Consider the following 23207-nt stretch of genomic DNA (forward strand, 5'->3'; position numbering starts at 1 on the left):
CTAACCATGCAAATAAACCACACAGTTTGTTCACCAAAATAATCTGTCTGCTTTCTGTTGTCTATTTCTGTCTGGTGTCTTCTTTTCAGGATGTGAGTTAACCACCCACTCCTACACTTACCTTTGTTTTCACAAACATCCCAGGTCTGTCAGTAGGACTGTATAAACGCATGACTTCCTCATTCAGAAATGTCTCACCTGTACCATAATTGTCAGTAGTAAAGAGCATGCTATACAAAGTATGACCAGTGGGGACACTGGTACAGGACGGGTGCAATAAAAGTAAAAAGTAACATACTATTACAGTCTATCTCAACGAGCACACGCTTAAAAAATAAGAACAGGAGGAATTTAATAGTAAAACTGTTTTCCTGACATTTTTATTTTGGCGGGCACCTACATTTAATGTATATACAGACACATTTACATTCACACACATTTTGGCCATGAGATCTTCCTGAAGCAAGCAGCTATGCTGCTGCATTGACAGTCCAAAACCCATGCCTACAAACAGCTGCAGTGTTTGCTTTCAGTAGTAGCAATACAGAAAAGAACACAGTTTGAGTCCATATCCTGAAACTTACAAGCATTCAATGCCAAAGGCAACAATATTCACTCACAGGCACCCTGGTGAAAAAGTATTTGCAATTCCCAACTACACTTGAACAACGTACAATACATGGAAGGTCCGCACAGAGCTGTTATCCAACTAAGACTCAAAAGAAGTCCACAACAGTGAGTTGAAAACCTGATTGCAATGGCATAAAACTGACCGACTGTAAATAACAACCTAGTGCGGTAAGGGAATGGTCCCATCTAGGTGATAAGCTTCACAACTTTCACAAAAATGTCAATCCATCTCTATTGTACTTGTCGATGTAAATATGGCAATATCCTGAGTGGCACATTTTAGTCTGTGTGAAAATAAGGCCACATCAAAGAAAACACCAATCAGGTGTAGAATAGAAACCGGAGTTCAACCATGGCTCAACCTGCAGAATGGCAGTCAGCTACATCACATTCTGGATTTAATGTAATTTGTCGAGTTTTTGAATAATGGGGGCATAGCAGAAGGCAACCTCATAGGACAGTCAACGTTTAATTCATATATAATTAGTATAAGGCTCTGCATACCAGGAAGCAAATAGTTTATGGATTGTTTGCCAGAGTGAAGGATAGCTAGGGATGCCAGACCCTAGGCAAAAAAGATACTTGTGGCCAGTTCACATGGCAGCGTACAGTGTTTCACTCAATATTTACAATTCCAGAGAAGTGTCTAATATTTCCCTTTTAAAAACTTTGGAAAAGCTTGAAAACACAGGAAAGCCCAGAAAACAAGTAGCTGGCAACTTTCCAGGCAACGGACGGCATTCTCTCACTTTACAAATGCATTTTCTGGGTGTCTTATTGCCAGTAGCAGATCCACAGGTCAGAGGTCCTGAAATGGGTGCGGCTCTCCTGAGTCAACTGCCTCAGAGTGATGACCAGACAGAGGACTTTAGGACAGAGCAAGAGCAACCCTGGAAAGAGCAAGTGAGATGGCCAACAGGCAACAAGTGTCTCCCTCCTAGCAAACACTGAAAACGGATGGTGTCTGTGCCTTGTATTTCTCATGAAAGGCCTTCAGTATTGGAACCAGATTTAGAAAGGTTGGCCGGCAAGCAGCATCTGCCTCCCAGCTGCTCATCATCAAGCGATAGATCTGAAAACAAAATATGCTGTCATTAACTATGGGATCTGAAACAGGTCAATTATTTCATAACATTTTGGTGTAAAAAGCAGAACTGGAGATGTGTACTCTGTGATCAGATTAATATGCTCTAAATATCTAGGAAATCTGATGCATTGCCGTCCTGGAACAACATTTATATCAAGCCTACTGCAAGGAACACTCAGCAGTAACATAGGCCTGATGCACAGGACAGGGTAACGCATTATCTGGTAAAGACAATACCTAGCCACAGATTCTTCATTTTTTTATTTCCCAAGGCCTCAGACTGGATCCGAAAGATATTTGTGTGAGCAGTACCCCTGCGTACCGGTAGATGGGGTCGATCAACTCCACACAGCGGTGACATTCATGCCGGAAGTGACGTCTGCTTCACCTATATAGGCGCCACCTCTGCACGCTGACGTCAGTTACTTTTCACAACTTTCCACAAAAGGAGCCCGGAGCCATGACAAAAACTGACACTGGTGTGTTCAAACTAGGGCGCTGTAAGGGATCATCCCTATCCCAAGAAATCTGTCTGCAGAGCGGAGAGGGACGATGGGCCAGTAAGGAATCTACGGCTATTGTCTGTACCAGATAATGCATTACAGAAGGTAAGAAACTTCTTTATCTGCTAGAGACATCTAGCCACAGATTCCTCACCTCTGAATAGATTCCCAAGCCATACTGTCCCTGGTGGTGGGCGAGGACACATTCTAAAGTAGAATGTCCTGCAGGACCGAATGGGCGAAATGCCTATCCCTGGGGACCTGACTGTCCAGGCAGTAATGTTTGGTGAACATGTGCAGGAACGCCCACGGTGCAGCCTGGCAGATTTCCAGGACTAGGACTCCACATGCCATTATAGTGGTCGCAGATTTAGCTCTGGTAGAATGCGCCCTTAAGCCCTTAGGGGGCTGCTTCTTGGCCAGTATATAGTAGATTTTGATATAGAGAATGAGCCATCATGAAAAGGCTAGTTTCTGCACTGCCCGATTCTTCTTCACACCAACATACCCCATGAAGAGTTGGTCGTCCACTCCCGTGTTCTTTCAAGGTAGAATGACAAAGCTCCTTTTGGGTCCAGACAGTAGAGTTGCTCCTTTTCTTTTGAAGGATGTAGAAGAGTGTAGCAAGTGGGCAAGAAGACAGTTTGGCCCACATTAAATGGTTTTTCCACAGAAAGAGACCCTAGTGTGAAGCACCAGTTTGCCTGGAAGGACAGACAGGAATGGAGGCATGGATGATAGAGCTTGCAGCTCACTCATCCACCTGCCACGAGAAAGGCTGTTTTGATGGTGAGCAGCCTAAGGGGACAATTATGTAACGGCTCGAAAAGAACAAACATCAGAAATGTGATCATCAAGGAATATGCTACTTACCAGTATGCATCTGTTCTTGGCATGAAGGGCTGCTGACATTCATATCTGTGCATAGATCGCCGCCTAGTGTTGGGTCCGGATGATTGCACATTGTTGTCCTGGAAGAGTCTTCGAAGTATCACAAGATAGGTGGCTCCTCCCCTGGACTACAGTGCGCATGGGCATCCTCTCCATCCTCAGATTGTTTTTCGCCATTGTGGCAGAGATGGAGTGTAATACTGAAAGTGATGACCATGCCTGAAAATGATTCTGAGAGCTACAGCTGCGACAGGCACCGGGGAGGAGGGTGGGCGATATGAATGTCAGCAGCCCTTCATGCCAAGAACAGATGCATACTGGTAAGTAGCATATTCCGTTCGAGGCATGAGGGCTGCTGAATTCATATCTGTGCATAGAATAAATAGCAGTTACCCCCCTACCGGCGGGTGCCCGTGCCAGCTGCAGCAGTCTGAAAGAGAGTTCTGAGAACAGCCTGTCCTACAGCAGCTTGCTGTTTGGAGTGTACATCTACACAGTAGTGTTTGGTAAATGTATGTATGGTGGTCCATGTGGCTGCTCTACATATATCCTCTAGAGGAATGTTACCCAGGAAAGCCATGGAAGCCCCTAACTTGCGTGTGGAATACGCTCTAGGGGGAACTGTTAACGTGCGCTTAGCCTTTTGATAACAGATCTGGATGCATTTAACAATCCACCTGGCTATACCTGACTTGGAGATGGGGTTGCCTTTATGTTGTGGAGAGAAGGCAACGAACAGCTGTTTAGTTTTTCGAAAGTCTTTTGTCCTGTCGATGTAATACAGGAGAGCCCTTTTGACATCTAAGGTGTGCAGTGCTCTGTCTGCCACTGAGTCAGGGTTAGGAAAGAAAACTGGCAGTTCTATGTTTTGGTTAAGGTGGAACTGCGAAACCACCTTTGGCATGAATTTAACCACCCTATTTGCATGAATTTGCAGGTAGGGTTCCTGAATTGTGAGGGCTTGCAGCTCACTGACCCTCCGCAGCGAAGTAATAGCTATTAGGAAGGCCACCTACCACCCTATTTGCATGAATTTGCAGGTAGGGTTCCTGAATTGTGAGGGCTTGCAGCTCACTCACCCTCCGCAGCGAAGTAATAGCTATTAGGAAGGCCACCTTCCAGGTAAGAAACTGTATTTCACAGGAATGGAGATGGCTCAAAGGGTGGCCCCATGAGTCTGGTGAGAACGATATTTAGGTTCCAGACTGGTGAAGGGGGGTGTCTGGGAGGGATTACTCTCTTAAGTCCTTCCAAAAAGGCTTTAATGGCAGGCACCCTGAAAACGGAAAGGTGCTGCCTGTTTTGAAGGTAAGCAGCTATGGCCGCCAAATGGATCCTGATTGAACTGTATGCCAGGTTGCATTGGTACAGATGCAATAAGTAACATATGATGTTTTGCGTAGATGCGTCCAACGGATTAATGTCATTGTTGGAGCAGTAAATAACAAACCGCTTCCATTTGGCTGCATAGCAGGCCCTGGTAGTCGGTCGTCTTGCCTCCTTGATGATGTTCATGCACTCAGGAGGCAAGTTCAAGTATCCAAACTCTATGACCTCAGGAGCCAAAGCGCAAGGTTCAACTGTTGGGGATCTGGGTGCTGAATGCCGCCATGGCTCTGAGTGAGGAGGCTGGGAGTGAGGCGCAGCCGCTGGTGAGGCACTACTGAAAGTTCCAGGAACGTGGTGTACCAAGCTTGTCGTGCCCACGTTGGAGCAACCAGGATGAGCGTCATGGAGTGCTGTCGCAGTTTGCGGTATGAGGGGGGCTGGCGGAAAAGCGTACGCAAATCTGCCTTACCAGTTCATCCATATCGCATTGCCCTGAGACTGCGGGTGTGGGAACCTGGCGGCGAAGTTTGGGCATTTTGCGTTCTCGCTTGTGGCGAAGAGGTCGATGTCTGGATGACCCCACTGTTGGAAGTATGGATGGAGAACTGACGGGTGGATCTCCCACTCGTGCACCTGATGACTGTGCCTGCTGAGCAGGTCCGCCATTTGGTTGTCGACACCCGGGAGATGCTCCGCCATGAGGAAGATGTTCCTCTGAATGGCCCACTTCCACATGCTCTGGGCTAGGTGAGACAGCTGCGGGGAGTGCGTGCCTCCCTGCTTTTGGATGTAATACATGGCGGTCATGTTGTCCGTCCGGACTAACACGGCCTTGTTGCACAGGTGCAACTTGAATGCCTTCAGTGCCATGAAGATTGCCATCAGCTCCAACACATTGATATGCATTTTCTGCTGTTGTGTTGTCCATAGTCCCTGCACCGTGTAGTGGAGGACATGCGCTCCCCAACCCTGGAGAGATGCGTCCGTCGTTAGCACCATTTGTGGGACAGGCTCCTGGAACGGTCGTCCCCTGCAAAGGTTTTGTGGACTCCACCAATGCAGAGAGTTGTAAGCACGGCCGGTCACCAACACTAGGTCTTTTAGATGGCCATGAGCCTGGTTCCACTGTCGGGCTAAGCATTCTTGAAGGGGACGCATGTGCAGTCTCGCGTGCGGGACTATGAATATGCAGGATGCCATCATACCGATCAGTTGCATGAACACCTGCGCTGGGAGGGATCGCTGAGGTTGGAACCTCCGAATGAGCAGCTGCATGCTGTTGACCCTGGCAGGGTTCGGCTGCGCTGCGGCAAACTGGGTGTTTATTGTCGCCCCCAGGTACTGTTGCACATGGGCTGGCTGCAGGTGAGACTTCGCGTAGTTGAGTGAGAACCCCAGACTGTGTAGGAGGTGAATGGTCCACGACGTATCGCGGCCGCACTGCTCGGCTGAACCGGCCTGAACGAGCCAGTCGTCCAGGTAGGGATACACGTGAACACCTTGCCTGCGAAGGTGCGCTGCCACAGTCGCTAAGCACTTGGTGAAGACACTGGGAGCAGTAGTGACCCCGAACGGCAGAACCTTTAACTGGTAATGCGGATTGTTGATAGTGAACCTGAGATATTTTTTGTGACTTGGGTGAATGGGAATGTGGAAATATGCATCTTTGAGGTCCAGGGTGGCTAGGAAGTCGCCCTGACGGAGCAGCGGCAGGACCTGTTGTAAGGTTAGCATGTGAAAGTGCTCTGAAAGGATGTATTGGTTGAGGGGTCTGAGGTCTAGAATGGGCCGCAGGGACCCACCCTTTTTTGGAATCAAGAAGTACAGAGTACACCCCTGTACCCTGCTCTTCTCCAGGCACGAGTTCTATGGCTCCTTTTTGCAGCATGGCGAGTACTTCTTGCTGCAATAAGTGCGTGTGCTCTGTGGACATAGGACGGCTTCTTGGGGGAATGTTGGGGGGGGGTGGAGGTCAGTTCTAGACAATAGCCGTACCGGATAAGTTGTCTCACCCACCTGTCTGTTGTAATGTCTTCCCAGATTGGCAGGAACTGCTGGAGTCTCCCCCCGACAGGTGTTAGAATGTCGGGGGGCAGTGACAAGAAGTCACTGTTTGTTGGGAGCGGAGGACCTGGCGTTGTTGTTGCTGCGTCCTCTCCCTTTGGCGCTGTTCCCACGGAATCCACCCCTGGTGTTTTTCGTGTAGGTAGATTGCGTGCTGCCCTTGGCGTACTGGGAATGCTGTAGAGCCTGTCCTCTTGTTGCTCCCCTGTTACCGGAGCAACGAAAGGAACTGCCCCGAAACTGCTGGGACTGCAGAGCCCCCATGGATTTCGCCGTCTCAGTGTCTTTTTTCATCTTCAAGTGTTGTGTCAACCTCCGGTCCAAACAGGAAGTCCGGGTTAACCGGCTGATTGAGAAGAGTAGTTTGGATTTCCGATTTAAACCCTGAGATGCGCAGCCATGCATGGCGTCCCAGCATTACGCTAGTATTAATTGCCCTTGCCGCTGTGTCTGCTGCGTCCAGTGCGCATTTGATTGACGCATTGGAGATCAGTTTCCCCTCTTGTATAACCATTTCTGCAGCCTCTCTGTACATATCAGGCATGTGCTGCCGTAACTGTTCTAGGGTGTCGTAGTGTGCCCTGTCGTATCTAGCCAACAGGGCCTGTGTATTGGCTATTCTCCGAATGTTAGCGGCTTGCGCTGCCACACGCTTTCCAGACGCTTCAAAGATCTTTGACTCTTTGTCCGGAGGGGGAGCGTCACCACTGGATTGAGAGTTAGCCCTTTTGAGTGCATTAGCCACCACGAGGGAGTCCAAGGGGAGCTGGCCTTTGATATAGGTGGGGTCCACTGGGGCAGGCCTGTATTTCTTGTCGATCCGGGGGTTGATAACCCTGGCTTTGGTTGGCTCTTTGAAAATGTCAGTCGCATGCTTGAGGACCCCTTTAAGCATGGGTAGAGTCTTAGTGGAGCATTCAGATGTGGAGAAGGTGTCAAATAAAAAATCCTCATCCACTGGCTCGGCATGCATGTCGACGTCATGGTTAAGGGCTGCCCGCTCTATCAATGCATTAAATGCCGCGGTGTCCTCAGTTGGAGATGGTTTAACATTGTAGGACTGAGAGTCCGGAGCGGTATGGGGGTCATCATGGTCATCGCCTTGATCCCCTGCCCCTGACCATTGATGCGAGACATCCTGATCAGTGTCTGTGTGGTAAGAGTAGGCCATCTGGCCATAGTCTACATTCAAGTCCTCCTCACTCTGTGCTGGAGAATGAGCTATTTGTTGCGAATAGTCCGGAAGTGGTTCAAAAACAACCGGAGAGGTAGAATAGACCATCTTCTTTTTGAGGAGAATCCGGTAACCTTCCAAGGGATGTTCAGGCGCGATCTTCCGCTTGTGGACGGTAAGCCTGCCCGACTCAGAGTCAATAAAGAGTTTTGCCTGGTTGTCATAAGAATGCTCGTGATAGACGACCTGTTTGTGTGTGGACTTGGAGGACACCTTCGACGTCTTGGAAGCCTCGGCGGTGTCATGGCGTTCGAGATGCTTTGGGCGGGCCGTGGGCGGAAGCCCAAACTTTATTGGCGCTGAGCCCGCAGGTTTCGAACTCGAAGCGGCTGTTTCGGGTTTCTTCGACGCCTGTGTAGGCCGCTCGCTTGACCGCGTCGAGTCGAGCTCCCGGCGCGGTGCGGTGCGCCTCCAACCTTGGGTGTCGACGTCACTTTCGGGGCGTCCCTGGTCGTGGGTTCAACCCGTTTTCCAAGCCCAGCCTTGAGTCCCGAGAGGTGTGGCTCAAGACTTTTTTTTCAACAGAAGGCCTTTGCTCTTCTCGCCATGTTTGGTCGTCGGCGCCGACGCCGAGCCCTTCGAGGCGACGTGCTTGCTGGTTGAGGCCTGCTTCGATGTCCCAGTCTTGGAGCCGACGGGCATCTTCGACGCCAAAGGATCGTCGACAGCCGTAGTGGGAGCGGGCGTCGACGTCGAACCGACCACCATCTTGAGTAGTTTCGGTTTCGATTTCGGCTCTGCCTGTTTCGGTTTCGATTTCGTAGAATCGACCGATGGCTCCTTTGAAAGGGTCTTAGCTTGGCTTTGGCGCGGGGCTGCAGACCGTGTGGAAGGATCTTGGCTAAGGCCTTTCGGCGATGCCTCGACCGGAGCCGGAGGGGGCGGAATGTTAATGATAGGCCCCGTAACTGCGGGCGGGCTCGGCTCTCCACTGGAGTCGTCATCAACAGCCCCAAGGGCCTCATCGTCGTCCCCTACCTCGACGACGTCTTGGTCGTGGACGTATTCTTCGGCTTGCTCGTCCACCTCGAAATTGGAGTCCTGCTCCGACGCCGGTTCCGACATTTCTTCAGGAACGTCTTCTTCTTCCTCTTCCTCATCTTGGAAGAGTTCCTCGTCTCCGGCATCGAAGATGTTCGCAGGTGCTGGTGCCGACTGTCGGGCCGACTGCCTCGCCGCGCGTCGAAGTTTAATAGTTTTCTTTGAGCGGAACTTCGAGCAGGCGAAACATTTTGACTCGTCGTGGTCGGGGGACAAACATGTATTGCACACTGGGTGCACATCTAAGTTAGAATATTTTGAATTACAAACGGGGCACCGCTTAAACGGGGTCCGTTCCATCGTCGATGTAGTCTGGGCCTGTGTTGTCGTAAAAAATTACTTCTTTCGGCGTCGATTGAAGAACTCGAAAGGGACAGGCACCGAACGATACAATACCGACGCTGTGAAGGCCTTTTGGCCTTAGGAGTAGAAAGAGTACAAGTTTTGGAACTGGAGTCGAGATTAGACATCAGAACCCAATGGTGGAAAAAAACAATCTGAGGATGGAGAGGATGCCCATGCGCACTGTAGTCCAGGGAGGAGCCACCTATCTCGTAATACTTCGAAGACTCTTCCAGGACAACAATGTGCAATCATCCGGACCCAACTTCTACTGTCTTGCATCGAGTTTCCTTGTATGCTTGTTACTTGCTTTCTGCCAAGTGTGCCCTCGTTTCCCTTCTTTACTGTTAGGCACTCCTCTTTGCTAGCTCCTTGTCTATTGTGGCTGTGTATTTAGTTTGACACCCTTGATGTTACTGCCTTGCGTGATCCATTTTGATCACCAGGATCCATGGCCATAGCTGTCAACCTAGGTGGTGGTTCTAGTTTACTATTACTACTGTCTTCGAGTTACATTTAGAACATTACCATTGGTATCAACTCCATAGATCCTGCCTCTGCACATATATCCTATATATGGGTATTTTTAGTCAGTATCTGTAACAGCAATTGTGGGTGAGGAACTTATCGAGCTTCAGTCCTATTGTGTGGAGCTTCAGAGTGCTTTTACTTAAAATTCTCTTTATTGTTAACGTTGATATATATATATATATATATATATCACCCATCCTAGGTGTAGTTACTCTGAATGCTAAATCACATCTTGAGTGCCTAACTTTTCTGAGTCTAAAGTATCTGTTCTCTAGTGCAGGTTTTCCCTTTGGATCCTGTTTCACCTCCGAATTCCTGTGTGATCTAGGGCAGTCCTAGGGATCTACCCAGTCACCAGTCCTTGCCCAAGTCCATGACTGTGTCCCAGACAGTAGCACTTCCATCAAGATGTTCGACTTAACTGCCACCAAGGGCAACACGAGGTCCAGGGCCTCAGCTGCCCTCTTCACCACCTTGGAATATGATGCTCCCTCCTCCGTAGCCACGGTAGGGGAAGGAAGCATACCAGTATCTGGAGAGGCGTCCAGACCATTAGCCTCACAGAGTTCCTCACACCAGCCCATATCCTGACAATCTAACTGGTACTTTAAAGGGTCAGGTGACCCCTCCCATTCTTCCAACATGCCTAGCCATTCAGAATACAGCTCAGGCTCTGACCTAGGACGTGGGCTTCCTGTCGGCACTGGCTTTGGCATGAGTCGACGCAGCTCCAGCTATGTGTCGTCGGGTATCAGAAGGGGGCTGGAGCCACCGGTGGGCGCCGGCGGCATCAAGAGCATCAGCATTGGGCCCAGTGCCAGGGAAGGCTGAATAGGTACAACCAGAGTCGATCCGGATTCATGACCAGATCCATGGGGCCCATCGGAGCCTTCAGAGTGGAACGAGATGGGGCCTCCTTTACCCCCCGGGACCTGGAGGAGGGTCAGAGAGGTTGGGTTGTTTAAATGCACAGCACCTGCCCTCATAAAACTATTTTATCTGAGCTGGGGTTGCTCTGGCTTCTCGAAAAGCTGGGAGGCACAGAATCGGTCCCTCTCGAAGGTTCTGAAGAACCATGCCTCAAATGTTGATGCTCCTTCGTGCATCAGCAGATGAACGAGGGGATGTTGACCCATGCTTCCACTTCTTGTGCTTCTTCCCCGGATGCCCCGATGAACTGGAGTGGGAGGAAGAAGACTTGGGGTTCCTAGAGCAGTTCGGCGACCTCCCTCTCGATCGGGACAGAGATCTCCGAGGGCAAGTGTGACGCGGCATTGCCTGTCAGGCCACTGCAGCTTCAGGGACCGCTCCCTTAAAGCTTTCGGTGCCATGGCCGGACAGTCAGAGCACGACCTGGAGTCGAAATCGCGCTCAAGACACCACAGACACACGTGGTGTGGATCTGTAACCAGCATGGCACGATGACAGGTGCCACACGGTTTGAACCCAGTCTTTCTCAAAGGGATCCTCAACACAACCAGGAGGAAGAATTTGTCACAAAAAGAACTGGACAAAACATTAAAACAATTCGGTCAAAAACTGAGGGAGGGGTAGCTCTTTCTCTGGAACCGCGCTAACTGACTAGGAAAGAAAAGAACTGACATCAGCGCACCGAGGTGGCGCTTATATAGGTGATGCGGATGTCACTTCCGGCTCAGATGACGCTGTTTAGAGCTGATCACTGCAACCTACCGGCAGGCAGGGGTACTGCTTACGCAAAAATCTTCCAGATCCAATGTGACACCTGTGGAAATTCATAGGGAAGGAATCTGAGGCTAGATTTCTCAATCAGATAATTGTGATCAGGTGATTTCGGATATTTTTTATAAAACGTGTGCTGCTTAAAAAGAAAAAAACTTGTATTCATGAGTAATTTTATGAACCGAGTTAGAATTAAAATACAAAGTTCATAAACAAAATGGATTAGTTACTTGCCTGTAATCCTAGTTCTCTTGGTGTATCCTCATCAAAGTCATAAGCATTAGAATATTCCCGCCCATTCGCGGGACCCTGGAAACACTTCAAAATATGTGTCATATATATATATATTTTTTTTTATTAAATAAATTCAAGCATCTCCTCCATTCGGATTCGATAGAACAGGACACAGCGGGGCTTCGTTTTTTCAAATCTTTATTGACAGGCTAACATGACCGGTTTCGGCAATGCGCCTTTTTCAAATGCTGAATGTCCCGACATCTTTTCTCACACTTCTTATTTCGGATTGGCTCCGCCTTACACAGTGGTGGTTGGCTCCCCTGCACTACATGCTGTCCTCTGCGAATAACAAGGGACTACCAGTCCCATAATGCTGCAAAGTGATGCCTCCGTGCAGTGTGGTGGGAAACTTGATGTTCATAACATTGTTCAATATTGTTCAGTAATCTTCTTGCCCCATGCTTTCATCCACCAACCTCTGTGTTAGAAAAAGTTCTCACGAGGCGCGATTTCCAGTGACAGCGTCTCTGACTCTGATGCAGGTTCATTGTTTGTAGTCATATAATGACTCTGCAGAGGATATGGTGGAGGGCCAGGTAATACATATATATATATACAAATAAGCAACTGCAGCCTCATACACATCAGAGCTGAATCATGCTGTAAGGACTTCCCATCATAACATGAAAAACATGCATTAGAAATAGGGAAAAACAACAATAAAACGTGTTTTGAAACTGTTTTAATGCTCAGCAGACAGTAGAAAATCTCATAAAGGACTGAAAGCATAGACAGTTCCCAGGCTGCATTGCAATCCACAGTCTAAAAAGACTGAAATGCTAACTCATAGCAACATAGAGATAAACTGACACCGTGCCTTTAAGGCACTCCTGACCCCCAGCTTCCCGTCATGCCTCAGGGGTGACAGCTGGGTCAGTTGTTCTTTGCGGAGAACATTATTTCCAAAAAGGAAAAGTCCTTTGCCCGGGGAGGCGGGAGGGTTGCTTATCACTTTGATGAGGAAACCCCTGGAAGAGAACTAGGATTACAGGTAAGTAACTAATCCTTCTCTTCCAGGGGATCCTCATCAATAGTCATAAGCATTAGAATAGAATAGCGAGCCTCACCTCATCTCCCTGCGGGCAAAGGAGCAAAACAGTAATATAACCAAAAAGCTTAGCAGAACTAAGCTTGGACAGATAGTTGGCTATCCACACAGATTCATCAAGGAGGCCTGGCCTACTTGAGTATCAGCCCTGGAATCGGATTCTAGGCAGTAATGCCTCGTAATGGTATGAACCGATCTCCAGGATGCAGCCTTGCAAATTTCTGACATTGGAACATCATGCAAGAAAGCCACTGTGGACGCTTTCCCCCTAGTGGAATGCGCCTTAGGCGACAATAGTAAGGGTCTTTTTGCCAGTTGATAAGCTAAGTTAATGCAGGATACGATCCATCTGGAAATGGATCTCTTAGCGGCTGGGAAGCCTGTTCCCATGGCGCCATAATTGACAAATAACTCATCCATCTTTCTTATGCCCTTGGTACTCTCTAGGTAGAATTTAAGCACCCTTCTGAGGTCAAAGGAATGCAGCGACCGCTCAGCCGGGGTCGCGGGGTTCGGAAAAAAAGATGGAAGGGAAATGGGCTGATTAATATAAAAATCAGACACAACCTTAGGGAGAAAAGACGGATGCGCCCTCAAGACCACTATGTTATGGTTGAAAACAGTGTAAGGCTCTTTTGTACACAGCGCTTGGATTTCGCTTACTCTGCGCCCTGATGTAATGGCTACCAGAAAAGCGGCCTTCCAAGACAAATGCTGCAAAAAGGCCCTGTGGATGGGCTCAAAAGGTGGGCCCATCAACTTAAATAACACCAGGTTCAACTCCCATGGAGGAGAAGGGAGGAGAAGGGTTTCGAACAGGGGGATAAACCTTCTTCAACCCCTGTAAGAAGTCCTTGACCACCTGCATTTGAAAAAAGGAGGGTTGGCTAGGTGACTTCCTGTACGTAGTAATGGCCGACAAATGCACCCTGATAGAAGCATACTTTAACTCAGATCTTGCGAAGTACAGAAGGTAAGGAAGAATGACGTCCTCCTGCCCCTTCGTAGGATCGAAGTGATGCTCTCTACACCAAAGAGAGAACCTCTTCCACTTGAACGCATATGACGCTCTTGTGGAGGGTCTCTTAACCTCCTTTAAAATGTGCATGCAATCTGGAGGCAGTTTCAAATGTCCGTATTGCAGGACCTCAGGAGCCATGCTGTCAAGTTCAGTGAGGGAAGGTTGGGATGAAGAATCCTCCCGCCCATCTTGGTCAGTAGGTCCGGCCTGCAAGGCAGTCTCCAGTGTGGAAGTACCGACAGATGAAGAAGGCCCGGGTACCACCACTGCCGTGGCCAGTCTGGAGCTATCAGAATCATCTTCATGTTGGATCTGATGAGCTTGGACACCACCTTCGGGATCAGAGGCAGGGGAGGAAAGGCGTAGGCAAATGTCCCAGACTAATCCATCAAAAGAGCATTCCACCTTGTCCCTGGACGGTGGAATCTGGAAGCGAAGGCGTGGCATTTTTTGTTTTCGTCGTCTGCGAACAAATCTATTGATGGACGACCCCATCGATGGAAAAGGTCGTCGTTTAGCACCCAGTCTGGCTGATCTTCGAAGTGCCGGCTGAGTGCGTCTGCCTTGATATTTTGTTCTCCTGGAAGGTGCACTGCCACCACTGAGAGGTTTCGGGCTAGCAGTCAGTGCCAGATCGCCTGGGACTCCAGTGAGAGATGACGTGACTGCGTACCACCCTGTTTGTTTAGATAGAACATGGTGGTCGGGTTGTCAGTCTGGACCAGGACCGAGCTGGATTCGATTGCAGGTAGAAAAGCTTTCAGAGCAAGGTGAACTGCTCGCAGCTCCAACATATTGATGTGGGAGGATTGTTCCTTTGCTGACCACCGCCCTTGCATCTGAAGGCACCCCATGTGTGCCCCCCAGCTTTGTAGAGATGCGTCTGTCACCAACGATTGCACGGGAAGTGGCTGGTGAAAAGGGACTCCCACCAACCGATTCCGAAGCCGAGTCCACCATTTGATGGAGGATCTCGCTGCCTGGGAGAGACCGATCCGATCTTCCCAGCGACCTGTCGATTGATCCCACTGGTGCTCCAGAGTTTGCTGCAACTGGCACATTCTCAGCCTGGCGTTGGGGATAAGAAAGTTGCTGAAGCCATGGATCCCAGAAGGGATGCCACCTGCCGGACTGTTGGATTCTTCGTCTAGAGCAGAATCCTGCACTTCTGTCGCAGAACGGAGCCTAGGTAATGGATGGTCTGGGTGGGCTATGGAACTGACTTCTCCATGTTGACATGGAGGGCGAGATCGTGTAACTGCTGCAGACAGACTTGGAAGTCGTTTCTTACTTGCAGAGGGGATGGCACTTTTAGAAGCCAGTTGTCCAAGTATGGATAGACAAACAGACCTTTTCTGTGTAGGACGGCTGCCACAACTGCCATGCACTTAGTGAAGACTCGGGGAGCCGACTTGAGCCCGAAGGGGAGGACTTTGTACTGGTAGTGTTTGTGGGCGACCACAAACCGCAGATACTTGCGATGACGTAGAGCAATCGGAATATGGAAGTACGTATCTTGGAGGTCCACCGAACACATCAAATCTCCTACTTTTAGATGTGGACATATTTGGTGAAGGGCCAACACGCAAAACTTCTCCTTCACTATGACCTTGTTCAGAAGGCGAAGGTCCCGGATAGGTTGGAACTTGTGCTCCTGATCTTTTTTGGGGACAGGAAAGTACCTGGAGTAAACACCCTTTTCCTCTTTGAGAGGGACAAACTTCTTCTATAGCTTGTTTTTGAAGAAGAGCCTTCACCTCCTTCCAAAGCAGCTTTATTTGGTGAGGGCGAGATCTTTTCGGAGGTATGTCCTTTGGAAGCACACGGAAACGTAGTGTGTATCCATTGTGTAGTATATTCAGCACCCAACGATCTTTTGTGATACTGCACCACTCTGCCAGATGTTGTGAAGCACTTCCTCCCACTGAAGTCAAAAACGGCGCCAGAGAAAGCCACTGCTCATGACTTACCTCCTGCTCTCGCTGTGGTAGAGGATTGTTGCTGGTGACCACCTCTACCTCTGTTTGACTTTCTTCCCTGAAACTGGGACTTGCCCTGGTTCTTGTTCTGGGCCCACTGAGGGGTTTGAACCCTCTGCTGAGGCCCCTTGTTTTGGTTGGGTCTGTACCGACGCTTGTACTCGACTGCCTTGAGAGTGTCCAGTTTCATCCTATTCATCTCCTCGTCTGCGTGCGTGCCGAAGAGAGAGGAACCAGAGAATGGGAGGTTCAATATTCTCTGCTGCGCATCCGGTTTGAGGCCTGTCAATCTCAACCAGGATGATCTCCTGGCGCATTTTCCATGCGCGTAAGAGTGAACCGATAGCGCAGTGCCGTCCGCCGCTGTGCTAATCATCTGGTTTGCCACCAGAGATCCCTCGGTTACTATTTCATCAAAGTCCTTTTGGTCTTCCTATGGCAGCTTGGTTTTGAAGCGTTCCAAGGAATCCCATAAAGCTCTGTCGTAACGGCCTAACAACGCAGCCGCGCTGGAGACCTTTAGGGTAGAAGCCGCAGAATTGCAGACCTTTCGACCCCATGAATCCTGGGTCCTGCTTTCTTTATCCGGTGGAACCGAGGAAGTAGCAGTGACAGCATGTGTTTTTCGTGCTGCGGCTACGATCACAGAGTCTGCAGGTGGATCTGTCTTAACGAAGACCGGGTCTGAGGCAGCCGGCTTGTATTTCTTTTGGATGCGAGCCGGCACCGCCTTAATGGTAGCTGGAGACAGAAAAGTGTCCATGACAGGGTCAAGAATCCCTGGAACTAAGGGAAGCAATGGTCGAGACAAAGTCTTCTGATTAAGAGTCTTAAAAATCACTGTCGTTGCGATTTGAGAAACAGACATCTCAATGCTAAGTTTCTGGGCCCCTCTCTGCAGAACCTCATGGTAGGTATTAATGTCATCTATTGGAGAGACCCTAGAGAGACAAAGTCTTCTGATTAAGAGTCTCAAAAATCACTGTCGTTGCGATTTGAGAAACAGACATCTCAATGCTGAGTTTCTGGGCCCCTCTCTGCAGAACCTCATGGTAGGTATTAATGTCATCTATTGGAGAGACCCTAGAGATTGGGCTGTCCAAAAGCATGGGGGAATAATCGCTCTTTGATGAGCGGATAGAGGAAGTAGAGGAAGTAGATGGTGTTCTTCTACTCCTGCGATGAGCACTGTGCCTCCTTTCTGTGATCTGACTGTGCGTTCCGCCCGTCTGGGGGAACGTGACCTATAGTGCCTTCCCTCAAGGGATCTCTCTGCATGGGCTCTACGTCTAGGAGAGCTATCCCTGTCCACTTCTTCCACCAGTCTTTGTAGAGGAGATCTGTGAACAGGACTGGCATACTCCTGCATTCGCCTCGTCGCCCCTGAATCCTGCCTGTGATGTAAAGGCAGTAGCCATCTGGGGATAACCGAGCAGCAGAAGGAGCCACCTTTTGTTGTGAAGGAGATTTGTGGATGTGGTTTCCAGCTTCCGGAGTGGGTGATCTCGTAGAAGCTCGCCTGGAGGAGTGAGAAGAAGAATGGCGTGAGGCTGACTCCGTCACCAGGACCACCAATCCCTCTTTAGATCTCACTGAGGTAGGTCTCGATGTCGGGCGTGAGCCTCTCAAAGCCAAACCAGCACGCATTCTAGACGTCTATCTCCTTGGTTCCTGACTTCTCGGCGTCAGAGTCGACGGTGCCTGGATATCCCGTCTACTCGACGTCGACCGGTGCCGGTGAGAAGTAGGTGCCGGTGAGAAGTAGGTGAAGAATGCTGATGCCTCGACGTCGAACGGCGGTGTGAAACCGACGGCGGAGGACTTCTCTCTCTCGACGCCGGGAGTCGCTGAGACTAGGGCGGTGTCTAATCTCGACGTTGAAGGTCTTCGAGGCGACGGCGGCGTGGTAAGCGTCCTCGACGACGGAGATCTCATCCTCGACGCCGATCGTCGCCGAGTTGACGACGGCGGAGGACTCTTGGCTCTTGACGTCGATCGCTGATGGATCTGTGATGACGGAGGTGAACCCGCTCTCGACGCCAAACGCCGTGTCGGCGGCGGCGGAGGGCCTCTACTCCTCTACGCCGATCGTCGCCGGGTTAACGTCCGTGGAGGGGTGATGCTCCTCGACGCCGATCGTCGCCGGGTTGACGATGGCAGAGTGCTTCTGTTCCTCAACGCCGATCGTCCCCGGGTTGACGACAGCGGAGGATCACAAATCTTCGACGTCGACGACGTATCTGAAGAACAAGTTACTTACCTTCGGTAACGCTTTTTCTGGTAGATACAATATCTGCATGTGGTTTCCTCACCTTGTGAAGATCCCCCTTGCGTCAGCAACATTTGGAAATTCTTTCGTAGCTTTGCGCCGACGTAGGCGATGTCACCGACACCATAATAGGCCCACGCCAGCGTGATGACATCAGTTCAGCCCTTTTTTCCGTGCCTTCGAGGCACACGGATGGACCGATGACAGTAGAAATATATATACAGTATACACGTATACACAGTACACAAATAACATGATAAAGCACACATAGTGTGAAGCCAACGATGGAAAACATTTAAAAATAACATTTCCATAGAAATTAATAAATATATATAAATATACATATATAAATTACATCATAATAACTGGTATAGAAGAGTGGAAAACTGGGAGGCGGGTGGGTCAGTGAGGAATCCACAGGCAGATATTGTATCTACCAGAAAAAGCGTTACCGAAGGTAAGTAACTTGTTCTCCTGATAGATACATCTGCCAGTGGATTCCTCACCTCGTGAATAGATTCCCACAGCAGTCCCCACTCCCGGAGGAGGGTGTCCACTCTGCTATACCAAGAAATCCTGGAGGACAGAGCGTGCAAAGCGGCCATTCCCCCTCACTTCGGAATCTAAGCAGTAATGCTTCGCGAAAGTGTGGAGGGAGGCCCAAGACGCAGCTCTGCAAATGTCCTCTACAGGGACACCTCTAGCCAAAGCAGACGTTGCAGACTTAGCTCTAGTGGAATGAGTCCTTATACCCTCTGGAGGTTCCTTACCCGCCAGGGAGTAGCAGATCTTGACGCATAAAATTATCCATCTTGATAGCGTGCGCTTGTGCACTGCCTAGTATTAATTGCCCTTGCCGCTGTGTCTGCTGCGTCCAGTGCGCATTTGATTGACGCATTGGAGATCAGTTTCCCCTCTTGTATAACCATTTCTGCAGCCTCTCTGTACATATCAGGCATGTGCTGCCGTAACTGTTCTAGGGTGTCGTAGTGTGCCCTGTCGTATCTAGCCAACAGGGCCTGTGTATTGGCTATTCTCCGAATGTTAGCGGCTTGCGCTGCCACACGCTTTCCAGACGCTTCAAAGATCTTTGACTCTTTGTCCGGAGGGGGAGCGTCACCACTGGATTGAGAGTTAGCCCTTTTGCGTGCATTAGCCACCACGAGGGAGTCCAAGGGGAGCTGGCCTTTGATATAGGTGGGGTCCACTGGGGCAGGCCTGTATTTCTTGTCGATCCGGGGGTTGATAACCCTGGCTTTGGTTGGCTCTTTGAAAATGTCAGTCGCATGCTTGAGGACCCCTTTAAGCATGGGTAGAGTCTTAGTGGAGCATTCAGATGTGGAGAAGGTGTCAAATAAAAAATCCTCATCCACTGGCTCGGCATGCATGTCGACGTCATGGTTAAGGGCTGCCCGCTCTATCAATGCATTAAATGCCGCGGTGTCCTCAGTTGGAGATGGTTTAACATTGTAGGACTGAGAGTCCGGAGCAGTATGGGGGTCATCATGGTCATCGCCTTGATCCCCTGCCCCTGACCATTGATGCGAGACATCCTGATCAGTGTCTGTGTGGTAAGAGTAGGCCATCTGGCCATAGTCTACATTCAAGTCCTCCTCACTCTGTGCTGGAGAATGAGCTATTTGTTGCGAATAGTCCGGAAGTGGTTCAAAAACAACCGGAGAGGTAGAATAGACCATCTTCTTTTTGAGGAGAATCCTGTAACCTTCCAAGGGATGTTCAGGCGCGATCTTCCGCTTGTGGACGGTAAGCCTGCCCGACTCAGAGTCAATAAAGAGTTTTGCCTGGTTGTCATAAGAATGCTCGTGATAGACGACCTGTTTGTGTGTGGACTTGGAGGACACCTTCGACGTCTTGGAAGCCTCGGCGGTGTCATGGCGTTCGAGATGCTTTGGGCGGGCCGTGGGCGGAAGCCCAAACTTTATTGGCGCTGAGCCCGCAGGTTTCGAACTCGAAGCGGCTGTTTCGGGTTTCTTCGACGCCTGTGTAGGCCGCTCGCTTGACCGCGTCGAGTCGAGCTCCCGGCGCGGTGCGGTGCGCCTCCAACCTTGGGTGTCGACGTCACTTTCGGGGCGTCCCTGGTCGTGGGTTCAACCAGTTTTCCAAGCCCAGCCTTGAGTCCCGAGAGGTGTGGCTCAAGACTTTTTTTTCAACAGAAGGCCTTTGCTCTTCTCGCCATGTTTGGTCGTCGGCGCCGACGCCGAGCCCTTCGAGGCGACGTGCTTGCTGGTCGAGGCCTGCTTCGATGTCCCAGTCTTGGAGCCGACGGGCATCTTCGACGCCAAAGGACCGTCGACAGCCGTAGTGGGAGCGGGCGTCGACGTCGAACCGACCACCATCTTGAGTAGTTTCGGTTTCGATTTCGGCTCTGCCTGTTTCGGTTTCGATTTCGTAGAATCGACCGATGGCTCCTTTGAAAGGGTCTTAGCTTGGCTTTGGCGCGGGGCTGCAGACCGTGTGGAAGGATCTTGGCTAAGGCCTTTCGGCGATGCCTCGACCGGAGCCGGAGGGGGCGGAATGTTAATGATAGGCCCCGTAACTGCGGGCGGGCTCGGCTCTCCACTGGAGTCGTCATCAACAGCCCCAAGGGCCTCATCGTCGTCCCCTACCTCGACGACGTCTTGGTCGTGGACGTATTCTTCGGCTTGCTCGTCCACCTCGAAATTGGAGTCCTGCTCCGACGCCGGTTCCGACATTTCTTCAGGAACGTCTTCTTCTTCCTCTTCCTCATCTTGGAAGAGTTCCTCGTCTCCGGCATCGAAGATGTTCGCAGGTGCTGGTGCCGACTGTCGGGCCGACTGCCTCGCCGCGCGTCGAAGTTTAATAGTTTTCTTTGAGCGGAACTTCGAGCAGGCGAAACATTTTGACTCGTCGTGGTCGGGGGACAAACATGTATTGCACACTGGGTGCACATCTAAGTTAGAATATTTTGAATTACAAACGGGGCACCGCTTAAACGGGGTCCGTTCCATCGTCGATGTAGTCTGGGCCTGTGTTGTCGTAAAAAATTACTTCTTTCGGCGTCGATTGAAGAACTCGAAAGGGACAGGCACCGAACGATACAATACCGACGCTGTGAAGGCCTTTTGGCCTTAGGAGTAGAAAGAGTACAAGTTTTGGAACTGGAGTCGAGATTAGACATCAGAACCCAATGGTGGAAAAAAACAATCTGAGGATGGAGAGGATGCCCATGCGCACTGTAGTCCAGGGAGGAGCCACCTATCTCGTAATACTTCGAAGACTCTTCCAGGACAACAATGTGCAATCATCCGGACCCAACTTCTACTGTCTTGCATCGAGTTTCCTTGTATGCTTGTTACTTGCTTTCTGCCAAGTGTGCCCTCGTTTCCCTTCTTTACTGTTAGGCACTCCTCTTTGCTAGCTCCTTGTCTATTGTGGCTGTGTATTTAGTTTGACACCCTTGATGTTACTGCCTTGCGTGATCCATTTTGATCACCAGGATCCATGGCCATAGCTGTCAACCTAGGTGGTGGTTCTAGTTTACTATTACTACTGTCTTCGAGTTACATTTAGAACATTACCATTGGTATCAACTCCATAGATCCTGCCTCTGCACATATATCCTATATATGGGTATTTTTAGTCAGTATCTGTAACAGCAATTGTGGGTGAGGAACTTATCGAGCTTCAGTCCTATTGTGTGGAGCTTCAGAGTGCTTTTACTTAAAATTCTCTTTATTGTTAACGTTGATATATATATATATATATATATCACCCATCCTAGGTGTAGTTACTCTGAATGCTAAATCACATCTTGAGTGCCTAACTTTTCTGAGTCTAAAGTATCTGTTCTCTAGTGCAGGTTTTCCCTTTGGATCCTGTTTCACCTCCGAATTCCTGTGTGATCTAGGGCAGTCCTAGGGATCTACCCAGTCACCAGTCCTTGCCCAAGTCCATGACTGTGTCCCAGACAGTAGCACTTCCATCAAGATGTTCGACTTAACTGCCACCAAGGGCAACACGAGGTCCAGGGCCTCAGCTGCCCTCTTCACCACCTTGGAATATGATGCTCCCTCCTCCGTAGCCACGGTAGGGGAAGGAAGCATACCAGTATCTGGAGAGGCGTCCAGACCATTAGCCTCACAGAGTTCCTCACACCAGCCCATATCCTGACAATCTAACTGGTACTTTAAAGGGTCAGGTGACCCCTCCCATTCTTCCAACATGCCTAGCCATTCAGAATACAGCTCAGGCTCTGACCTAGGACGTGGGCTTCCTGTCGGCACTGGCTTTGGCATGAGTCGACGCAGCTCCAGCTATGTGTCGTCGGGTATCAGAAGGGGGCTGGAGCCACCGGTGGGCGCCGGCGGCATCAAGAGCATCAGCATTGGGCCCAGTGCCAGGGAAGGCTGAATAGGTACAACCAGAGTCGATCCGGATTCATGACCAGATCCATGGGGCCCATCGGAGCCTTCAGAGTGGAACGAGATGGGGCCTCCTTTACCCCCCGGGACCTGGAGGAGGGTCAGAGAGGTTGGGTTGTTTAAATGCACAGCACCTGCCCTCATAAAACTATTTTATCTGAGCTGGGGTTGCTCTGGCTTCTCGAAAAGCTGGGAGGCACAGAATCGGTCCCTCTCGAAGGTTCTGAAGAACCATGCCTCAAATGTTGATGCTCCTTCGTGCATCAGCAGATGAACGAGGGGATGTTGACCCATGCTTCCACTTCTTGTGCTTCTTCCCCGGATGCCCCGATGAACTGGAGTGGGAGGAAGAAGACTTGGGGTTCCTAGAGCAGTTCGGCGACCTCCCTCTCGATCGGGACAGAGATCTCCGAGGGCAAGTGTGACGCGGCATTGCCTGTCAGGCCACTGCAGCTTCAGGGACCGCTCCCTTAAAGCTTTCGGTGCCATGGCCGGACAGTCAGAGCACGACCTGGAGTCGAAATCGCGCTCAAGACACCACAGACACACGTGGTGTGGATCTGTAACCAGCATGGCACGATGACAGGTGCCACACGGTTTGAACCCAGTCTTTCTCAAAGGGATCCTCAACACAACCAGGAGGAAGAATTTGTCACAAAAAGAACTGGACAAAACATTAAAACAATTCGGTCAAAAACTGAGGGAGGGGTAGCTCTTTCTCTGGAACCGCGCTAACTGACTAGGAAAGAAAAGAACTGACATCAGCGCACCGAGGTGGCGCTTATATAGGTGATGCGGATGTCACTTCCGGCTCAGATGACGCTGTTTAGAGCTGAT

General features: G+C 50.1%; 1 protein-coding gene across 2 annotated transcripts in view; it reads right to left on the minus strand.

Moving 5' to 3' along the window:
- Window positions 1-350: 350 nt before the first annotated feature.
- Window positions 351-23207, minus strand: part of TYK2 (tyrosine kinase 2) — an 841948-nt gene continuing 819091 nt past the window's right edge. For both annotated transcript variants that reach the window (XM_086959057.1, XM_086959053.1), the window contains exon 24: window positions 351-1702. In XM_086959057.1, the coding sequence (XP_086815183.1) occupies window positions 1568-1702 (135 nt within the window). In that variant the 3' untranslated portion in view covers window positions 351-1567. The remainder of the gene's footprint in view (window positions 1703-23207) is intronic.

Source organism: Lissotriton vulgaris, chromosome 1_1 (genome assembly GCF_964263255.1).
Source record: "Lissotriton vulgaris chromosome 1_1, aLisVul1.2, whole genome shotgun sequence".
NCBI lineage: Eukaryota > Metazoa > Chordata > Amphibia > Caudata > Salamandridae > Lissotriton > Lissotriton vulgaris.